The 18,660-nt window shown below is 47.7% G+C and overlaps 2 protein-coding genes across 9 annotated transcripts in view; one reads left to right on the top strand and one right to left on the bottom strand.

Moving 5' to 3' along the window:
- CEP250 (centrosomal protein 250) overlaps positions 1–1,781 on the top strand; it is a 40,767-nt gene extending 38,986 nt beyond the window's left edge. For 4 of the 7 annotated variants that reach the window (XM_033094494.1, XM_033094493.1, XM_033094495.1 and 1 more), the window contains one exon: positions 1,151–1,780. In XM_033094494.1, coding sequence (XP_032950385.1) covers positions 1,151–1,414 — 264 coding nt within the window. In that variant the 3' untranslated portion in view covers positions 1,415–1,780. Of the gene's footprint in view, positions 1–1,150 lie in introns of all 7 variants that reach the window. The other 3 variants (XM_033094491.1, XM_033094490.1, XM_033094489.1) reach the window with 1 other exon arrangement.
- A 1,967-nt stretch (positions 1,782–3,748) lies between these two features.
- Positions 3,749–18,560, bottom strand: C23H20orf173 (chromosome 23 C20orf173 homolog). Of its 2 annotated transcripts, none has more exons than XR_004421769.1 (3): positions 13,869–14,246; positions 13,000–13,634; positions 3,749–6,143 (listed from the first exon to the last, which is right to left on the bottom strand). XR_004421769.1 is itself a non-coding variant. In XM_033094287.1 (3 exons), the coding sequence occupies exons 2-3, from the start codon at positions 14,178–14,180 to the stop codon at positions 13,182–13,184; spliced, it is 765 nt and encodes a 254-aa protein (XP_032950178.1). In that variant the 5' UTR covers positions 14,181–14,231; positions 18,249–18,560; the 3' UTR covers positions 11,316–13,181. The 2 variants fall into 2 exon arrangements, 1 of the variants encoding a protein (XP_032950178.1); XM_033094287.1 differs by lacking the exon at positions 3,749–6,143 and adding an exon at positions 18,249–18,560 and having other exon boundaries at positions 11,316–13,634; positions 13,869–14,231.
- Between the last annotated feature and the right edge of the window lie 100 nt (positions 18,561–18,660).

Raw genomic sequence — 18,660 nt, 5'->3', positions numbered from 1 at the left:
TTGGGGTGGGAGTGGGGAATAAAGCATGCCCCAGGCCCCAGACCTCCAGGTTCCTACTTAGGAAAGCAAAGACAGGGAAAAGGGCTGAGGATCAGAAGAAGAGTCTAGGAGGACAGGCTAAAGCAAGCAAAAGCATCCTGGCCTCCTCTGCCCTCACATGCACCCTTGCAGGCAGGACTATTGCCAGCACAGCAGGCAGAGTAGCCTGGCACCAGAGCCAAGATCCATCCCTCAGAGCTCAGGTCAAGCCACCACACTCAGGGAAAAGGTATAAAGTGCCTTCTTGCCTCTTAGGCCTCGCCTAAAGGTTCTCCCTGTCTTTCAAGGCCCAGGAGTAATAAGAACTGTGGAATTTTAATTTCTAAGCCTGTTTCAGAAATCAGTAGTCATTCCTGGCAGGGTCTGACTCTTAGCTATGATTTTGAGTTCATACAAAGCAATCTGGCAGATGAGGCTGGAATAGGGTGAGGCAAGAAAGGCACCTGGTGTGTAGAATTTAAGGAAGCCCTCACTGTCGACCTGGAGTGCCTCCTTTAATTGTGCACCCTGGGAAGCTCTCTTGCCTCACCCTAGTCCTGTATCTGCCCTGAGCTCCCAATACTTCCCCTCCTGGTAGTCTCAGTATACCCATCTGAGAAATGGAAGGATTAATCACTGATTCTCAGCCCCGGCTGCACATTAGAACCACCTGCGAAGCTTTGGGAAAAAAATACTGGTGCCCAGGCCTTATCAGAATCTAAGGCCGAACAGTTCTTGAAAGCTTCCGAAAGGAGCACGACAGAACTTTCTGCAGTGATTAAAATGTTCTGTATCTTGATTGGGATAATGGTTAGACGTGGGTATGTACACTTAAAACCTGGGCCTTTTATTACATGTCAGTTATCCCTCGATAAGGTTGAGGAATAGTTTTGTTGTTGCTGTTCAAGCTCCCTATTTGTCTCCTGTGCAGCCAGGCTCGACAGTCACTGGATTCTATGATCCCCAGGGACCCTTCCCGCAAACACAGTAAAGCCTGACCCTGAGATTCACTGATGTGATAGAGTTGGTTCAAGTGCTGGTCTGACCAGAGCTACAGAAGCAGAGCAGGAAGAGTTGGGGCAGCTTCAAGGCCCTCTACTGCTCTCTCCCTCTTGGTTTCCCTGCCCACCAGGTGGCCCTGCTGCGAGCCCAGCTGGCCTTGGAGCGGAAGCAGAAGCAAGACTACATCGCCCGCTCAGTCCAGACCAGCCGTGAGCTAGCGGGCCTGCACCACAGCCTCTCCCACTCCCTTCTTGCCGTGGCCCAGGCCCCTGAGGCCACTGTCCTGGAGGCTGAGACCCGCAAGCTGGACGAGTCTCTGACTCAAAGTCTGACATCCCCAGGGCCAGTCCTGCTATGCCCCAGCCCCGGCGCTTCCCAAGCCACCTCCAGGTAGCAGCCTCAGCCAGGGCAGGATACGGGCCAGCCTGGGAGCACACAGACAGACAGACGGCTGCAGAATGGGTCATGACTCCTCCACGGCAGGACTGCCAAAGGAAAGGTCTGGCTCTGTCGTCACCCAACCTGGGAGCCCAGGTCAGCTGGCATTCCCAGGAAGAGGGAAGGAAACCTGCAAGGCTGGGGGAAGGCCCCAATTCGCGTGGGAATGAGGCAAACTACAATTACCTGCTAGCCTGCAGTCACCCAGGCTCCTGGCCAGGGAGCAACTCCCAGCTCTTGTCTAGAATTTATTATCCCAGCACTTCACCCTTTCTTTCACCTTCCCTTTCAACAATAAATTCTGGATATTTGCATTTGTTCTCTGCCTGTCTCCACCGCTGTAGTTTGGCAGCATTAACACAAAGGGCATCTATTCAGGAAGAATTTGCTAAAGATTCCTGTCAGGTGGCATGAATTTATCATCTGCCTACATTCTGATAGAGATGGGTTACAGAAGATACAAAGACAAGGCCACTGTCATGCAGGGTGTCATGCGGGGTCTCTGGTCCTGCTCCCCACATAAGAACGCAGGACATGGTGAGGCCAAAAAGGAACACCCACAGAGCCATAGTGTCGTGCAGGGTTTCTGGTCCCGCTCCCTACACAAGAACGCAGGACATGGTGAGGCCAAAAAGGAACACCCACGGAGCCATAGGTAAGGGAGTCACACCACTATACTCTCTGGCGGCTGGGTTGGAGAAACAGGAAACAGGAGCACACAATTCTCAACCCTCACTGCACCGCTTGCAGGCTCAGCCACCATCTTCTTGCTGGCCCCCATTTTCTGCTAGCGTAGCCACGGCAGTTATATTAGTGCCCAATGGCTCACTGGTTACAGCTGATGGCCAACGAGCCACAGCTGATGGCCATTTGATCACAGTCGACGGCCATTTACTACCTGAGCCAGCACCTTTCTATGTGAGGCCGAGAGCCTGGAAACTGCTTTTTGGGGCTCTGTCCCCACACTCCACCCCTACAGGCTCTCGCCTCACAATCTACGCGACAAGCGTCTTCCGCGAGGGGCCCTGTGCGAGGAGCCTGGAGGTGAATGCTATTTCCTGGACACAGCCAAGCTCTCTGGTCACAGCCAGGGTTTCTCAGGGCACCACCAGTACTTCTGGGCACAGCCAGACTTCCTGGACTTCTTAGGGTACCACTAGTCTCCCAGGGCACAAGAGGGCCTCTCAGGGCACTGCCACTCTCTCTGGGCCTCTCAGGGTACCGTGCTGGAACAACAGCAACTCACAGTCACAGTGCTTACGTATTCTCAATGGTGACCGGTCAAGACACAAAAGCAAACATCCGCCAGTTCCACTACATGGTGGTATGTTCCCAAACAGTCAAGCGGTCCATTAAATTAAGGATGGAAGGCAATTCCCCATAGTCCATAGTCGTTTGCTAGGGCTGTCCTGGGGGTGAGGGATGACCTTGACCTCACCCTTATCTCCCACGGAGGACTCAGCAAGCGTTTCCTCCTGGGACTACAAGTCCTGCATCCGGGCTGCCTCAGCAAGCACTTCTCAGCTCACAGGGCTGCAACCACCTTCGCTTTCTCCGGCCTATGCTGGTTGGGGAACCGTCCATGTCTTTCCACCCCTCCACGGGGTCCAGCTCTCCAGCAGCTGCTCCTCCTGGTCTTCCTGAGACTGAGTGTTCATATGCACAAGCTGCTCCATGCCTTTCGGAGAGCTTTGGCCGGCACAGTACCCTGCTCGCTGCACCATTTGTCATGCGGGGAACCCTGCTCGCTGCGCCATGTGTCGTGCAGGAGATCCTGCCGACTTCGCCATGTGTCATGCGGGGCGTCCGGCGGGGTCTCTGCTCCCGCTCCCCACACAAGAACGCAGGACATGGTGAGGCCAAAAAGGAACACCCACGGAGCCATAGGTAGGGGAGTCATACCACTATACTCTCACTGGCGGCTGGGTTGGAGAAACAGGAAACAGGAGCACACAATTCTCAACCCTCACTGCACCGCTTGCAGGCTCAGCCACCATCTTCTTGCTAGCTCCCCCTTTTTCTGCTAGCCTAGCCACGGCAGTTATATCAGTGGCCAATGGCTCAATGGTTACAGCTGACGGCCAACTAGCCACAGCTGATGGCCATTTGATCACAGTCGACGGCCATTTACTACCTGAGCCAGCACCTTTCTATGTGAGGCCGAGAGCCTGGAAACTGCTTTTTGGGGCTCTGTCCCCACACATAGATAGGGGAGTCATACCACTCTAGTCTCGCTGGTGGCTGGGTTGGAGACACAGGAAGCAGAAGCCACGTGCTCCACAACCCGCCGTCTGCTTCTCTGCCAACCAACCTCACTTGCTAACTGCAATCCGCCTCTCTGCAATTCGCAATCCACAATCTGCACTCCACCACCTGCTAGCTCAGCCACCATCTCCTTGCTCGCCCCCATTTGCTGCTAGCGTAGCCACAGCAGTTATATTAGTGGCTATTGGCTCACTGGTTACAACTGACGGCCATCCAATCACAGTTGATGGCTATTTACTACCCGAATGAGCACCACGTGAGGGCGACAGCCTGGAAACCACTCCTGGCTCTGTCCCCACAGCCACTGTCCACTGGGAGCCGGAATCCAGCTGCTAAGAACAGACGGAGACTCACCAACGAGTCAGATTGTGTGCTGAGTATAAGTGCTGTAGAAATTCCAGGGGCTGAGGAAGGAAGTCACGAACTGGCGCTTGAAGGATGGAGAGGCGTTGGGAGGGGTTGCTAAGCATATTGGTGAGAAGACTGGTCTTTGGCAGAGTGGTGGGACTGAGGTTGGATGGGTAGGGAGCAAGATGATGGAGGGCCTTGGGATCTAGATTTGAACTCATGGATAATGAGGACCCATCATATGTTCCTGACTGGAAACACATTCTGGAGCTTCAAAAACACTGAGTTGATCTTTGGCTAAAGTCAGTCTCTAAAATTCAACTCAGTCTGGCCTCATTCCCCTTCTGCTCTGGGTGAATATCTTTGGGGTATCCCTTCCGGGGCATATCAGCTGGAACCAACTCAGGTCCCCTGTAGTCCAACCACGTATCAAACCAGTAAGGAGGATGGACAGTGGCAGGACTTGTCACTTATGGACTGGTCCTGCTGGAGGCAGTCTGGATTGAACCTAGTTCACAGGCTTCATTAAGACCTATTGGCAACTTCTTCCAAACCTAAGAGAGAAAAGTTTTCTTTAAAGAAGCAGGGCATGACTTTCCTCTGGCACTCCAACCATAATCTGGAATTCTTCTTACCTAAGCCTGGGGCCAGAGGCAAGGTCCAGCTAATAATGTGGGGGTTTGAAAGCAGCACCCCACTCATGCAGACCTGCTTACTCAGAGCTTAGTCCCCAGTATATCCTGTCACACCACACAGAGTGGAAATGGGGCTGGCTGTTCACATCTGCTAGAGCTTTATTCCAAAAACCCATGAATGGGACTCAGCAACAGATGCTTCCAGCAGATGAAAGGCCTTTTGGAAGCTGCCAAGCAAGGTCTTTATTCAATAATAAACTAATCCCTATTTGCTCTTCCCTCCCCATCCAACCTTCATTAGCCCCCCACCCCCACCCTAGACCTCAGGCTAGGGTCCCCCTTCACCATCAGATATTCAGGGTAGGGTTGGCCTTCAGTTCAAGTAGACTGTGATCTTGCTCTCACACTACAGCTTGTGGGTGATTTTCTACTCCGACTTTCTAATACACACTTTCCTTGACAAATAGTAGGATCGTCTGTGTAGTAGGTTCCACCAGTAATGGTGCCAATTGCTCATCTCTGGCCAACTGCTCTTCTCCAGCTCCAAATCCAAAGAGAGAGACCTGAAGTGGAGAAGCATAAAGGAAAGTCTTCCAGGCAGGACCCAACCCTGCCTAAGGGCATCAGGCAGAGCTTCCCTTCCTTCCCTTATCACATGCAACAGAGCAACAAATCTGGGAGATGGGAAATGCCTCTGACCACCCAGCCAGTTCTTGTGGATGTGCCTGCTGGATGATCTCATGAATAGTGTGATTGACCAGAACCTGGGGGGCAAAAAGGTCAGAGTTGAGTGCAGAGGTCTTCTCCTTTCTCAAAACTTCCCCTCTTCCTCCGACCTTCTCCTTAACTGTTTTGATAGAGGCTGGTACAGGCCAAAAAGTCCTGAGAGCAGAAAGGGACAAGAGTTGAGTCAGTGTCTGGACAGTGTCATTTCCAGGGAGTGCCTGGGTCTGGTGGGTGCGTCACCCTGTTCTTCCAATAAGCTTCCACGCTTTGTGTGTTGGAGGCATAACCACCACATCACAACCTAATTACCTTTGCTCACTTACTTCCCCACATGGGACAGGCAGTAGCTGGAAGGCAGAGCAGCTACGCATCCCAAAGTAGAGAAGGAAAAGCTGGTGGTGTGTGTTGGGGACGAGGGCAGTGTCCAATCCCGGGCTGCAGAGTGAGGGCAAGAGCATTTACACCAAAAGCCCAAGGGCTGTCTGCTCCCCTCCAGGCCTGGGGCCTCCACCAGTCACACGACCTGATGGAAGATGCCCTTTTCCACCTTGGCTCAGGACCATTGCTACCCATCCTACATCTGGAGGCTTCAATGATGCCAGCGGCATGTGGGTGTTCTTGCTGGGTCGTGGCATTCTCAGGTGTGTTACGTATGTGCAGGGAGGTCTGCCGGCTACGTTCTCAGAGCCTAGAAGGAGGGCCTGGTTCGTTCTGCAGAAATAGGAAAGGAAGTCAGGAAGGTACTGGGGCTCACAGCCTGGCACTGCTCACCACCCTCCCCCTCCTGCCCTCACCGGAGCACAATGTGGGCCTCATCAATGGTTAGCCCATATTCCAAAGACTTTAGATTCCCTGAGTTCCCCTACTGGATAGCAAAGGATTGACATGCATGGGTCTCAAGGTCTGGCTGTGGCCTGGGGATCAGCTGGCATGGTCCTCCTTGGTCAGCTGGAATTGGGTTAGGTTTCCTTGCATCGCTGCCTATGCAGAGGAGCACAGACCACTTCTCACCTGGCTCCCATGTTCTAGCACAGAGAGGAGGCTGAACCCCATTGTAGCAGAGAAAGCAGTCAGGGAGGGGATGCAGCCCAGGGCCCAGGACCTCTGGAGACGCGATGGTCTCCCACCATGAGGAGCTTCAGGGCCCATCTGGACACGCTGGTAAAACCAAACAGACACCCTACAGGTGGAGGCAAGCTAGGTAGCTATGGCACCTGGTAAGAAACCCCAGAGCCTCTGTAACTCTGGAGCCAGCAGCAGAACCAACAAAAGTACCTATGGAGAGGGGGATACCTCACCCACAAAAGCAGCAAAGCAATCTTTCAATGTAAGACTACATGCAGGCGTCATCTCAGCCCATAGGACAGGTCCTTTATCAGGCAGTTGGTTGGTTTAGTTTGGCCTTAGGACAGATGCTACTTGCAGCTGTCCCCTTCCTGCAATACGGGAGGCAAGGAAAGGAGTAGCTGAGCTCTATGCAAACACTAAGTCCTGAAGAGCAGGGGGAATGGTGGTCAAGGCCAGGGAGGGGAGAAAGCGGGGGCGGTCACTGTGCTCCAAGCAGTGTTATCCCCGTGTGATCCAGGAGTGCAGTAAGGACTGGCGTAGGCTCAGCTGGGCTCACCACAGAGTGGGCAAGGCAGGGGGAGGAACAAGAACATGGGGTCTCGTGGCCCTGGGGGCCTGGATTTGACTGCCTCTATCCTCCTGGAATGGGAGTTTGCCTAGACCCTAAAGGAGGTGAAGATGGGAAGGGAGGCTTCTCCGGAGCAGGAACATGCTCCTGGCCCTGCTGATCTGACTCAATTCATTGACATCAGCAGCCTGTCACAGAGTCCTTTGTTACCAACGCCACCAGCTCTTTCCATGCCTTCATAGGACCTGAAGTTTCAACACCATGGGAGACCTTGGACGTAAAAAGTTGAACGGGTCAGAGGTCAGTGGAGAGATGCAGAGTCTCTGTGAAAGCTGTGTGATGTTCCCAGCACATGGCCGTTTGGTGAGGCAGGGAGGGGGATGCAAATTGGTATTCAGATTTGCTTCTACCTTAATTAGGACTAGCTGTTGAGGTGATAGAATCAGGGAAGCCTCCTATTCAGTGCCTGATAATCCGTACATTGCTCCCGCACCTCCTATCTTGGTTTCCTGTCATCATTTCTGTATCTGAATATTCCAGCCCTACCAGTCAGATCCAGGAGTCTAATGCTTGTTACTGGCCAAGAGTAGTCTTACCTTCGAGCTGGTTGATTACCTCACCTTTTGCTGTTGCTTTAGGACTCGAGTCATGCTGGAGCCTTTGGATGTTAACCCCCATCTTCAGCTTGTCTGCCCAACCCCAAGTAGAAAAGCATTGTGGATAAGATGGGCTGGTTGCTGGTCTCTAATCCGGCTTTTCATTCATCTAGTAAATACTCATTAATAGAGCTCAGCTGTGTCACAATGCTCCACAATAGGCACTGAAAAGACTAGCTCACCTCCAGGGGCCACAGAGCCTGGACATACACAGACACTTGCAGAATAACCCGGATGCCCAGAAGACTCACTGGCCGCTCAGGATGAGACCAGGGAGTGTCACAGAACATCTTAGAGGAACAGGAGGTTTGAGGGCCCTTTCAAAGTGGTTGTCAATTGGATACCCTGGGTACATGGAGTCCAGGGGTGTACCTGTGGGTCCAGGGAGCAATGGCTGCCTCTGGGAGTTGTACCAGCTGCCCACTCAGGTTAGACCTTTCTGACCAAAGAGCAGAAACATCAGCCTCAGGCGAGCATCGGGGCAACCCACAAGCCTAAAACCCAGCATTAAGGCTTTATTCCTGTCCTAAGGGACAAGGCACGGGACAAGTGGCAGGATGACTGAAGTACAAAGCACTGGGGAAAGTCGGAAGCTATAGTCAGAGATACCACCGCTTCTTCAACCCTTCTCACCACACTTCCTTCCAGCACTTCACCTCTTACCTCCACAGCCACCTGGTAAGCCCTACGAGGTGCTCTGCTGGAGGCTGAGAGGAAGGAGGAGAGAGGGGACACCCGGTGTGTCCTGTGAAGGGGGTTGATGCGCCGTGGGGTTCTTCATGCCAGCCGTTATATCGGGGACCCCACCACACAAGTCACATTGTGAGTTCCTGTATGTCGGCTTCGTGGATAAGACTGCCTTCACCTTGGCATTCAGCCCAGGGTCCAGCTGGCAAAGGGAGGGCGTGGAAATCAAGGGTAATGGAGACAAATGAAAAGGGCAAGGATACGTGCCGAGGCTGGTGTTGTGCATCTGTCTTGAGAGGGGAGCCACCTGTTCCCAATGCAGGTGGTTAAGCATGAGGCGGAGAGGAGAAAGAAAGCCTTTGGGCCCCTCTTGAGAAAAGAAAACTTACAGGAAAATTTTGTCATATGGTTAAAAGTAAATTTCTATCCAATCAAACTTTTTTTTTTTGGTAGATTTCATTTATTTAAAATGAAACAAATGCGTGTACATGGTTACATTATTAAATAGAAAAGAAGGCAGCAATCTCCCACTCCATTCTTTTCCAACCTCTCTCCAGGAGCAACCAATTTTTTAAAACTCTTCGATTTTTTGTAGTGGGTAACTTTATTCCTCTAAATAATATGTGTATATGAAGCCATATGGCTTCAGTTTCTGGAACAAGACGGTGATGGGTAGCTGCACAGGCCAAACCTTTGGGGATTCTTGGAATCTGGCTCTGAACCAGACACCCAGTACACCTCAGTGTCCTTGGGAAAGCAGTAATGTGCTCTCAGTTGTATAAGGGATGTTTGCATTTTCTTAGATTGCATGTGTTTGTTGCATATAGTGGATACTTCAGTGGATACCCAGCCACTGAAAACCCTCATTAAGTGAGGCTATTTGATTACCTTGAACTATTGTTTCTACCAAAAAAAGCAGGATAAACGGTCCACCTTCCAGTTGACGTTGGAAACCTTCCAGTTCCTCCAATGGAAAGTTTTTATTTCTCTTTAAGTATCATTATGGACTCGAGGATTTTTATATATTTACTATGACACAATCATGACAACTGACATTTTTGATGCTCGTATTGTCCCAAATTTGATGTCCAGGTTATTCTTGTACTTTTCTTGTCCAAACCTGGAATCTTTTAGTGGGAAAAAAATGTTTAGAAAACAAAATGTGAGTTCTGGGGTTGATCATTGCTACTGGGTTGTTATGACTTTTAGACCATGCAGATGACAAAACAGAAAATGTACTTTGAAAATTGTGGGTTCAAGGTGGTGATGCTTGCATAACAATGTGATACTTAATGCCACTGAACTATACACTTATTTTAAAATGGTTCAAATGGCTAGAAAAACTAATCCTGAAATTTAAATGGAACCACAGAAGTCCCCCAAATAGCCAAAGAAATCTTGAAAAAGAACAAAGTGGGAGGTATCATGCTTCCTGATTTCAAACTACACTACAAACCTACAATAATCAAAACAGATATATAGATCATGGGAACAGAATGCCCAGAAATAAATCCTCATTTATATGGTTCATTACTCTATGATAAAGGAGGCAAGAATATACAGTGGGGTGAAGACAGACTTTTCAATAAGTGGAGTTGGGGAAACTGGACAGACACATGGAAAAAAAAAAGGAAGAAGAAAGAAAGAAACTGGACCACTTTCTTACACCATACAAAAATTAAACTCAAAATGGATTAAAGACTTAAATGTAAGACCTGAAACCATAAAAGTTCTAGAAAAAACATAGGCTGTAAACCCTTTAATATTGATTGATCTTTAGCAATATGTTTTTTGATATGTTTCCTCAGGCAAGGGCAACAAAGCAAAAATAATGCAACTACATCAGATTTAAAAGGTTTTGTACAGCAAAGGAAACCACCAATGAATGGAAGTTACTCACAAATGATATATCTGATAAGTGGTTAATATCCAAAATATATAAGGAACTCCTACAATTTACACACACACACACACACACACACACCAAGTAATCCAATTTAAAAAATGGGCAGAAGACCTGGATAGCTATTTCCCCAAAGAAGACATACAGATGGCCAACCGACATATGAAAAGATGCTCAACGTCACTAATCATCAGGGAAATGCAAATTAAAACCACAATGAGATATCACCTCACACTGTCAGAATGGCTATCATCAAAAAAATCAACAAATAAGGGTGGCCGGGTGGCTCAGTTAGAGCATGAGCTCTTAACAACAGGGTCACCGGTTCAATTCCCACATGGGCCAGTGAGCTGCGCCCTCCACAACTAGATTGAAGACAATGAGCTGCCGCTGAGCTTTCAGAGGGGCAGCCGGATGGCTCAGTTGGTTAGAGCGCGAGCTCTCAACAGGAGGGTTGCCAGTTCAATTCCCACATGGGGTGGAAGCCTGTGCCCCCTGCAACTAAAGACTGAAAACGGCGACTGGACTTGGAGCTCAGCTGCACCCTCCACAACTAGATTGAAAGACAACAGCATGGAGCTGATGAGCCCTGGAGAAACACAGTTCCCCAATAAATTTTTTTTTAAAAAAATCAACAAATAACAAGTGCTGACTAGGATGTGGAGAAAAGGGAACCCTTGTGCACCATTAGTGGGAATGTAAACTGGTGCAGCCTCTACGGTAAACAGTATGGATATTCCTCAAAAAAAATAAAATAGAGCTGCCATACAGACCCAGCAATACTACTTCTGGGTATTTTTCCAAAGAAAACAAAAACACTAATTAGAAAAGATATGTGCACCCTTTATGTTGATTGCAGCATTATTTGCAATAGCCAAGATATGGAAGCAATCTAAGTGTCCCTCAATAGATGATTGAATAAAGATGTGGCACATCTTTACAATGGAATATTACTTAGCCATAAAAAAAGAACGAAATCTTGCCATTTACAACATGGATGGACCTTATAGGGTATTATGCTAAGTGAAATAAGTCAGACAGAGATAGACAAATACCATATGATTTCACTTGGAAATACCATGGAATCAAAAAATAAACCCATAGAAATAGGCCCATTGATACAAAGAACAAGCTGATGGTTGGTTGCCAAAGGGGAGGAGGTGGAGGATGGGTAAAAGAAGAAAAAAAATGGTCAAAATGGTAAATTTTATGTATATTTTTACCACAAGAAAAATAATTTTAAAATTGAGTACATACTGGTATTTCCAGTTTGAATTTAATGTCACAGGGCTTTTACTGTATCTGTCTGATTGTGTGTTTGGCTCCTAATAATATTAACATAATAACTTATTTACTTTATTCCATATTATATAGTTTCAAAAAATACCAATATTATAATAAATCTACTGAACGAAGTTTAAAATTTCTTTGTAGTACTTTTTGTCTGAGAATATCTCCTACGAAGGATAGTATATGGAGTTCTAAAGGAACTTGAAATAATTCTTTCTCTGGTGGTTATGCTATCAATTTGATATATAGTTAGGTCTATTTGATTGCTCTTCAAATTTAGGGTTTGATTCTACCCTTTTTCATTTAATTTTATTTTGTGATACGGTAAATATATAATGAATCACATAGTGATATGTTTGTTGTTGAAAAGCTGGAATAGAACGTAGCCCTCTAACGCCACCAGCAATCGAAGGAGAGAAAGCTGTGGTTTTACTCAGCAGGTGAGTGATCTCTTTCCAGGGTCTGTTGAAGCCCCAGTGCCTCTCTGACACTCCAAGGTCCCCTTGACTACCTATCAGCCTCCTGCAGCCTCCAGAGGGAAGAACAGGCTGGGAACTAGCTCAGCTGTAGATAACAACCTTCCCTTCACACTGCAGCTTAGAGATGACCTATTATTGCTCTCTTTTGAAACCATGCATGTTGCTCATGAACCAATATTTATCATCCCAGTAATGGGACCACTTCATAAACCAGTCTGTCCCAAACCAAACAAAGACAGCTGGGAGATGGGTAAGACAGGAAAGGGCCAAAGGGTAGCAGGCTGGATCCTTTCTTGCCTCCGTGCCTATCTACCATTCTTTGAGCAACACTCACTGAACATCCAGTGAGACAGGCTGCCTCCCTCCTGGAACTGGGAGAACAGAGCTCACTTTCTCTAAGGAAGACAGACTCTGAACACACAGTGACCCAGAAGCCCAAAAAAGAGCATCATCTACTCCTCCTACTCCTACTCCTATTAGAGGAAGAGAGAGGATTCCCGAGGGAGCCAAGGGCATTCCAGGCAGAGGCAGCAGAACGTGAGAAGGCACGAGGCAGCTGGTATATTTGGGGAATGCCAAGAAGACCAGTATGTGAGCCTGGGGAAGAGGAGGGGAGGGGAGGGGGGTCAGAGCATGCAGGGTCTTGAAACCTGGCAGAAATTTTTAGACTCTGTGCTGAAGGTATGGGGGAAGAGTTTTAAGTGAGGAAAGGATAAGAATCTTAATTGGGTCACAGATGGACAGGCCACGAGCCCCAGAGATAGATACTGACCCTGGTTATCCAGCCTGTTGCCCTGGTTGTATCTGAGGAAGGCTGGGCTGGTCACCAGAGCCTGGGAAGAAGAGGGAGGTGGCCTACGTGGGGTCCTACCCACAGCAACCCACAGCCACATCTTACTCCCTCCCATCCCCTTACCTGGTCTTTGCTATCTTCCATTCCACGAGGGAAGTGGATCATCTTCTGAAATCTAAGAACGAATTGGGGGTGTTTCAGCAGCCCCTGAGACCTGGGAAGGTCCTACAGGTGCCCCAATAGGCCAGCAGAGGGTCTCCCTGGAGCCCCCTCTGTCTTTGCAGTGACCTCCTCTCACTCCCATACTAAGAATGTCTGGGTTCCCAGACCATCACCTCTTCGCTCAGAGCATCTGAAGTCCATGCCAGACTGGAAAGGTTCAGCAGAAGTAGCAGCAGCTGTCTCCAGGAACCCTGGACCCTAGCCTTCCTGCGGCACGTGAAGAGTCCCATGGTTTGGTTCCCTACCATCTTGAATCCCTGAACAGGGGCCTGGTTCATCCTGGGAAGGAGAGCAGGAACTGACAGAACTCTGGGGACGGGCCTGGACCTTCCTGCTCTCTGCCTGCTCCTCAGCGCCCACCTGAAGACCGTGCCATGTTGAGTGACGTTCCCGAGGCTGGAGGCCCGCAGGATCTTCAAGTTCCCCCCCAGCATACAAGTCCCACAGTAGAGCTCAAAATGTCTCACCGAGGGTCTGGGAATCACCTTCCACAGCTTCTTCCACAGTTTGCCCAGCTCGCTTGCTGAGTTCATGCCCTAGAAACAGCCGAAGGGAGGAGACTGGGTGCTGGGACCCAGGTTTCAGCACCCGATGGAAGGAAGGAAGACCTGGGTGGGTGAGATCTCTGTCGGGAGGTCAGGGGCTGAAGCTGTGAAGATGGGAGGTGAACTAAGCCAGGGCCAAAGGCAGGGGTTTGGGCCCGAAAGTGGGACATGGGCCAGGCCTAGAAAAGACAGGGGATGGGATTGGGCCCAGTGTTGACCACTGACCAACCACCAGAGCACAGCATCGGGAGTCACGGAGTCTGTTGCCCCCATCAGGTACCCCATCGTCTTCTCATAGCATGCGGCAAACCAGTTCTGTTCTCTGACTGTGGGATGGCACAGGGTGTAGTTGAGGGTCCCAGAGAAGCAGCCACACTTTCTGAATTTCAACCAAAGACAGCTGCAACGCCTTGGTACTAAGTATGTCAGCTTTTCCTGGGGTTCCAATTCAGGTTTCCGATCTAGGCAAGGGGCCATCAGCCACAAGATGAAACCCCAGAATACACACAGGACAAAAATCTGCCATAAGCGCTTCATGTCTGGTCCAGGCAATGGTTTCCGTGGCAGGCAGCAGACTGGATTCTTTACCTGGGACCGGGAAGGAAGAGGTATGAGGCCACAAACAACCCCGCAGCACTCTGTTCTGTTGGCTTCCATGGCTCCCCAATTCTCCACACCACACCTCCTCCCAAATCCTCATCTCCTGCCTCCCTATCTATTTTCTTACCTCCAAAGAAGAATCTGGCTGGGCCTGGGATGGAAGGTGTGAGAGCAGAAAAAGAATAATACATAATGTGTCCTGTATCCTCCCACAGGAGGAAAGCTAGGCTCTCATGGGGGTCCTCATACCACCCAGTTATATCACAGATCTCATCACAAAGTACACATTGTGACCTCCTTCCTTTAGCCTGCCTGCACAAAGCCACCAGCCTCGCCTGTGTATAATGTACAAAGTGCCTACACGGAATGTAAGCTCCCCAAGGACAGGGACCAACCTTGTTCATTTTTTTTTTAATTGGGGAATATTGGGGAACAGTGTGTTTCTCCAGGGCACATCAGCTCCAAGTTGTTGTCTTTCAATCTAGTTGTGGAGGGCGCAGCTCACTGACCCATGAGGGAATCGAACCGGCAACCCTGTTGTTCAGAACTTGTGCTCTAACCAACTGAACCATCCAGCCACCCAAGACTCAGAATCATTTAATAAATATTTATGAGATACATGAACAGAGTTGAGAGGGAACTTAAATACTATTTATGTGTGATGTCCCTTCTCCAATTGTATAACTTTGGCTCAGACCTTTCTTCTATTCTCTACACCCCATACCCTATGTCTCTAGGACTTCCACTAAGGTGTCTCAGAGACTTCTCATGCTGAACAAGCCTGAGACTGACCTCATGATTTTTCCTTTAAACCAATTCCTTCCCAAGACTTCTCAATCTCAATAAGTGGTCCCACCATTCACCCAGCTGCAAAAGCCAGGAGCCCACATGCTATCCTTGATTTCTCCCTCTCCTATGATTTCCAGATCCAGTTTTGAATCCATTTGCTTCAATCTCCAAATCACCTACTTTTCATCTCCACTCTCACTCCTTAATTCAATCCTAGCCTGTGGAAGATACTTTTTTTTTAAAATGAAAAACTTTAAGTTGTTTTTGTTTCCGGGGAAGAAAAGAGTCAGAAACCCCCTTTTTTTTTTTAATCAAAATGTTTTCTTCCATGGGATGAGAACAGTGAAATAGTTCATCTTAACTAGCGAAAATCTGCACTGGGTATTTTATAGCTTTTAAAACAACTCACCAAAAAAAATCTGAATAAAGTCTGTAGTCCAGTTGAATGTATTGTACCCCTGTCAATTTCCTTTGGATAAAGTACTATTGCTACTAGATGGTAAGATGCTACCATTAAGAGAAACTGGATGATGGGTACATGGGGCCTCTCTTTACTATTTTCACAATTTCTTATGTGCCTATAGTTATTTCAAAATAAAAAGGTTTTAAAAATCACTTAGAAAAGGATGCATAGTAAGCTTTATTTCTGTTTTATTTATATCAACTGGTATAATTTTTTTTATTGTTGTAAAATAATAAAAAAACTTTACCATTTTAACTATTTTAAAGTGGACAATTCAGTGACACTTCGTATATTTACAATGTTATACAACATCACACTATCTAGTTCCAGAATATAATGATTACCCCAAAAGGAAACCCCATATCCATTAAGTACTCATTCCCCATTTTTCTCTTCTTTACCCCTTGGAAAGACAGGATCTTTTTAAAAGTTAAAACATCTGAAAATGTTAGCTTTGCTTTTCAACAACTTTATCGAGGCACAATTTACGTATACGTACCAGAAAAGTCACACATTTTAAGTGTATGATTCAATGATTTTTAGTAAATGTAGACAGTTGTGCACACATCAGCACACTCCAGTTTTAGAACTTTTCTATCAGAGATCCCTTATTCACATTTGCAGTTAATCCCACTCCTCATTTTAAGCAACTACTAAATTATTTTCTCTACAGGTTTGCCTTGTTCGATCATTTCATATAGAGTCATACGGGAGCATTTGAGATCTTGCTCCCCGGTATATGTCATCAGTTTGGCTCAAATACACTCATAAAAATTCATAAATAAATAAATGGAATTACATAGTATGATTATGATGTCTCAGCAATGTTTTCTTTTTATGTTTTTGTCTTTCCATCCAGGACACAAGTTAAGACAGACAATCTCAAGCATTCTCTTTCTCTGTACCAGTGGATAATTTTGTTTCTAGCCTACCGTTTTCCTATGGGTCTATCTCTGTCAAGATCCCATCTTTTTATTGAGGCCTCAGGGTGTCATCTCCATTTCCCATATAAGCATTAATATCCAATACCCAAAGAAGACCCCTCCACCACCACCATCTATTTGACAGTGATTATAAAGCAAATACAACATAGTCATAGGAAGTTCAGGCTACACTAATTAAAAATTACTTTGTGAAACTATCTTTAAACAAGGTTTAATAAAAACACAGAGTGCTGGGTCTCATCCCCAGAGTTTCTGATTCAATTTTTCTGGGGTGGGGACTGAGAATTTGCATTTCTAACAAGTTTCCAGGTGGTACCAATACTCCTGGTCCAGGGACCACACTTTGAGAAACAACGGCCTTAGCTTAACATATCCAGCCAGCAAAGTATTTTGCAGAGAAAAACTGATTTCTTTATTAAGATGGAAGTTCACGTTCTAATTATATTTTTCCTTTCTAAAAAGGGGCTTATAATGTTTTCCTTCCACAGCCTACAACAGCTTCCTAACTGGTCTCAGCTTTTGTTCTATTCATCCCTCATCCATTCTTCACCCAGAAACTGACGTGATCTTAAACTAACTTCCTGCTTGGATCCTTAAAATGGCATCCCATGGTACTCAGAATAAAATCCAAAATCACTCATCTCACACATTTTCCAGCCATTCTGGCTTTTTTCTGTTCCTAGAACTTTCCAAGTTCCATCTTGCCCCAGGACCTTTGCACTTGCAGTTTCTCTTCCTAGAATACATTACTCCCTCCCACTCCTACCCTCAACACTTCACCTCCCTAATTCCTTCCCTTTCTTAAAATCTCACTTTTAATGTCACTCATTTTGGGGTTCCTTCCCTGACCCCTGTATTATTGAAGTCCCTAAGAGGCTCTCCTAATTGAGCCCTGAGACACCCCCTGACATACCCTTATTCACCACGGTATTCCCAAAACCCAGAAGAGAACTGAGAAATAGAAAAAGCTTGATAAATACGTGTGGAAGGAGTAAGTCATTTAGTCTGGAGCCCCACTGAGAAAGTAGGGCTAGGAAGTCAAACAGGGAAGGGCACAGAATGGAGACAGGTCAGAGAGGAGGACAATTTCTGCTCATGTAGTTCCTGGGCATCCATCTGAGAAGAGATGACTCTCACACTTGGAGGTGGTGGCTAATGCGTGTTAAACACCCCAGGCCAGAAAAAAACAGGCCCTGGATCCCAGCTTTGCCCCATTAACTACACCTGCAACCTTGAGTAAAGTCAATTCACTTCCTGGCTTGCTCATCTATAAAATGGGGTTTGAAATAGCACCTCCTTTCCAGGGTTGTTCTGATGGTAGAACGGATTTCCGCAGTTGGCTGAAATTGAAATATTGTCGATTTTCAGCTAGTATGAGTTAGTCCTTTCCTTCTCCCCCTCCCTAGCAAACTACAACCTGAGGGCAGAGAGGGAACTCTGGCATTGTCCAGCTTCTCTTGAGTCAGACTGCCACGAGGCACCCAGCTCGTGTTCTTCCTCCACTTCCTGGAAGCCTTCTAACTCAGCGTGTCAGTCACTTTCTCCAACAGACTCCCACAGTGCCCTGTGCCACCTCTTATTAAAGCCCTGGTCTTACATCACTGAAATGATTTAGGCTATGCACTACCATGAGCCATGCTCAGCACATGCACTGAGATGCTGTTTGAGGAAACTAACCCAAAGGCCCTGTGTCCAGAAGAAATAGGTTGGATCAGTCAGACTCTGGCATTAATTAATCGGCTGGGCAAGTTACCTAGCTTCTCCAGGCCACAGTTTCTCCAGAAAATGGAAATAGAAAGTCACACCTACTTGTTACAGCGGTGATTGTCACACTGTAACCGCCGGAAATCACCTGGGAGCCATTCCTAGAGTTTCTGATTCAGCAGGTCTGTGGTGGGGCTCACAATTTGGATTCCTGAAGTTTCCAGGTGATAATGAGGCTGCTGATTGTTCCAAGAGTCTGATGTGAAACTCTTGGTGCAGTCCCTAGCATAAGGTAGGCAAGCGAATGCTGCTATTATTGTTTCTACCCCGCAGACACTTCCTCCAGGAACCGTGGTCCACACAGGTCCACCCTTACTGAGAGAGCCTTTGCCGGCGCTCGGCGTCCAAACACTGCGGCCGGAAACACCTGTGGGCGGGGCGGACAGAGTGAGAACGCGGCTAAGGGGTGGGGCCAAGCGTGCGCATTGCTGCGCCTGCGTGCGTAAGAGAGGGGGGG

The sequence above is a fragment of the Rhinolophus ferrumequinum genome, chromosome 23, assembly GCF_004115265.2.
Source record: "Rhinolophus ferrumequinum isolate MPI-CBG mRhiFer1 chromosome 23, mRhiFer1_v1.p, whole genome shotgun sequence".
Classification (NCBI taxonomy): domain Eukaryota; kingdom Metazoa; phylum Chordata; class Mammalia; order Chiroptera; family Rhinolophidae; genus Rhinolophus; species Rhinolophus ferrumequinum.
This window is presented reverse-complemented; position numbering and strand designations above follow the sequence as displayed.

Excerpts from the sequence above, each read along its gene's own strand:
- C23H20orf173 (XM_033094287.1), bottom strand. The coding sequence starts at position 14,180 with ATGAAGCGCTTATGGCAGATTTTTGTCCTGTGTGTATTCTGGGGTTTC. Across the intron at positions 13,635-13,868 it reads ATGCTGTGCTCTGGTGGTTG|GGCATGAACTCAGCAAGCGA; the intron begins GTCAGTGGTCAA and ends GGCTGTTTCTAG.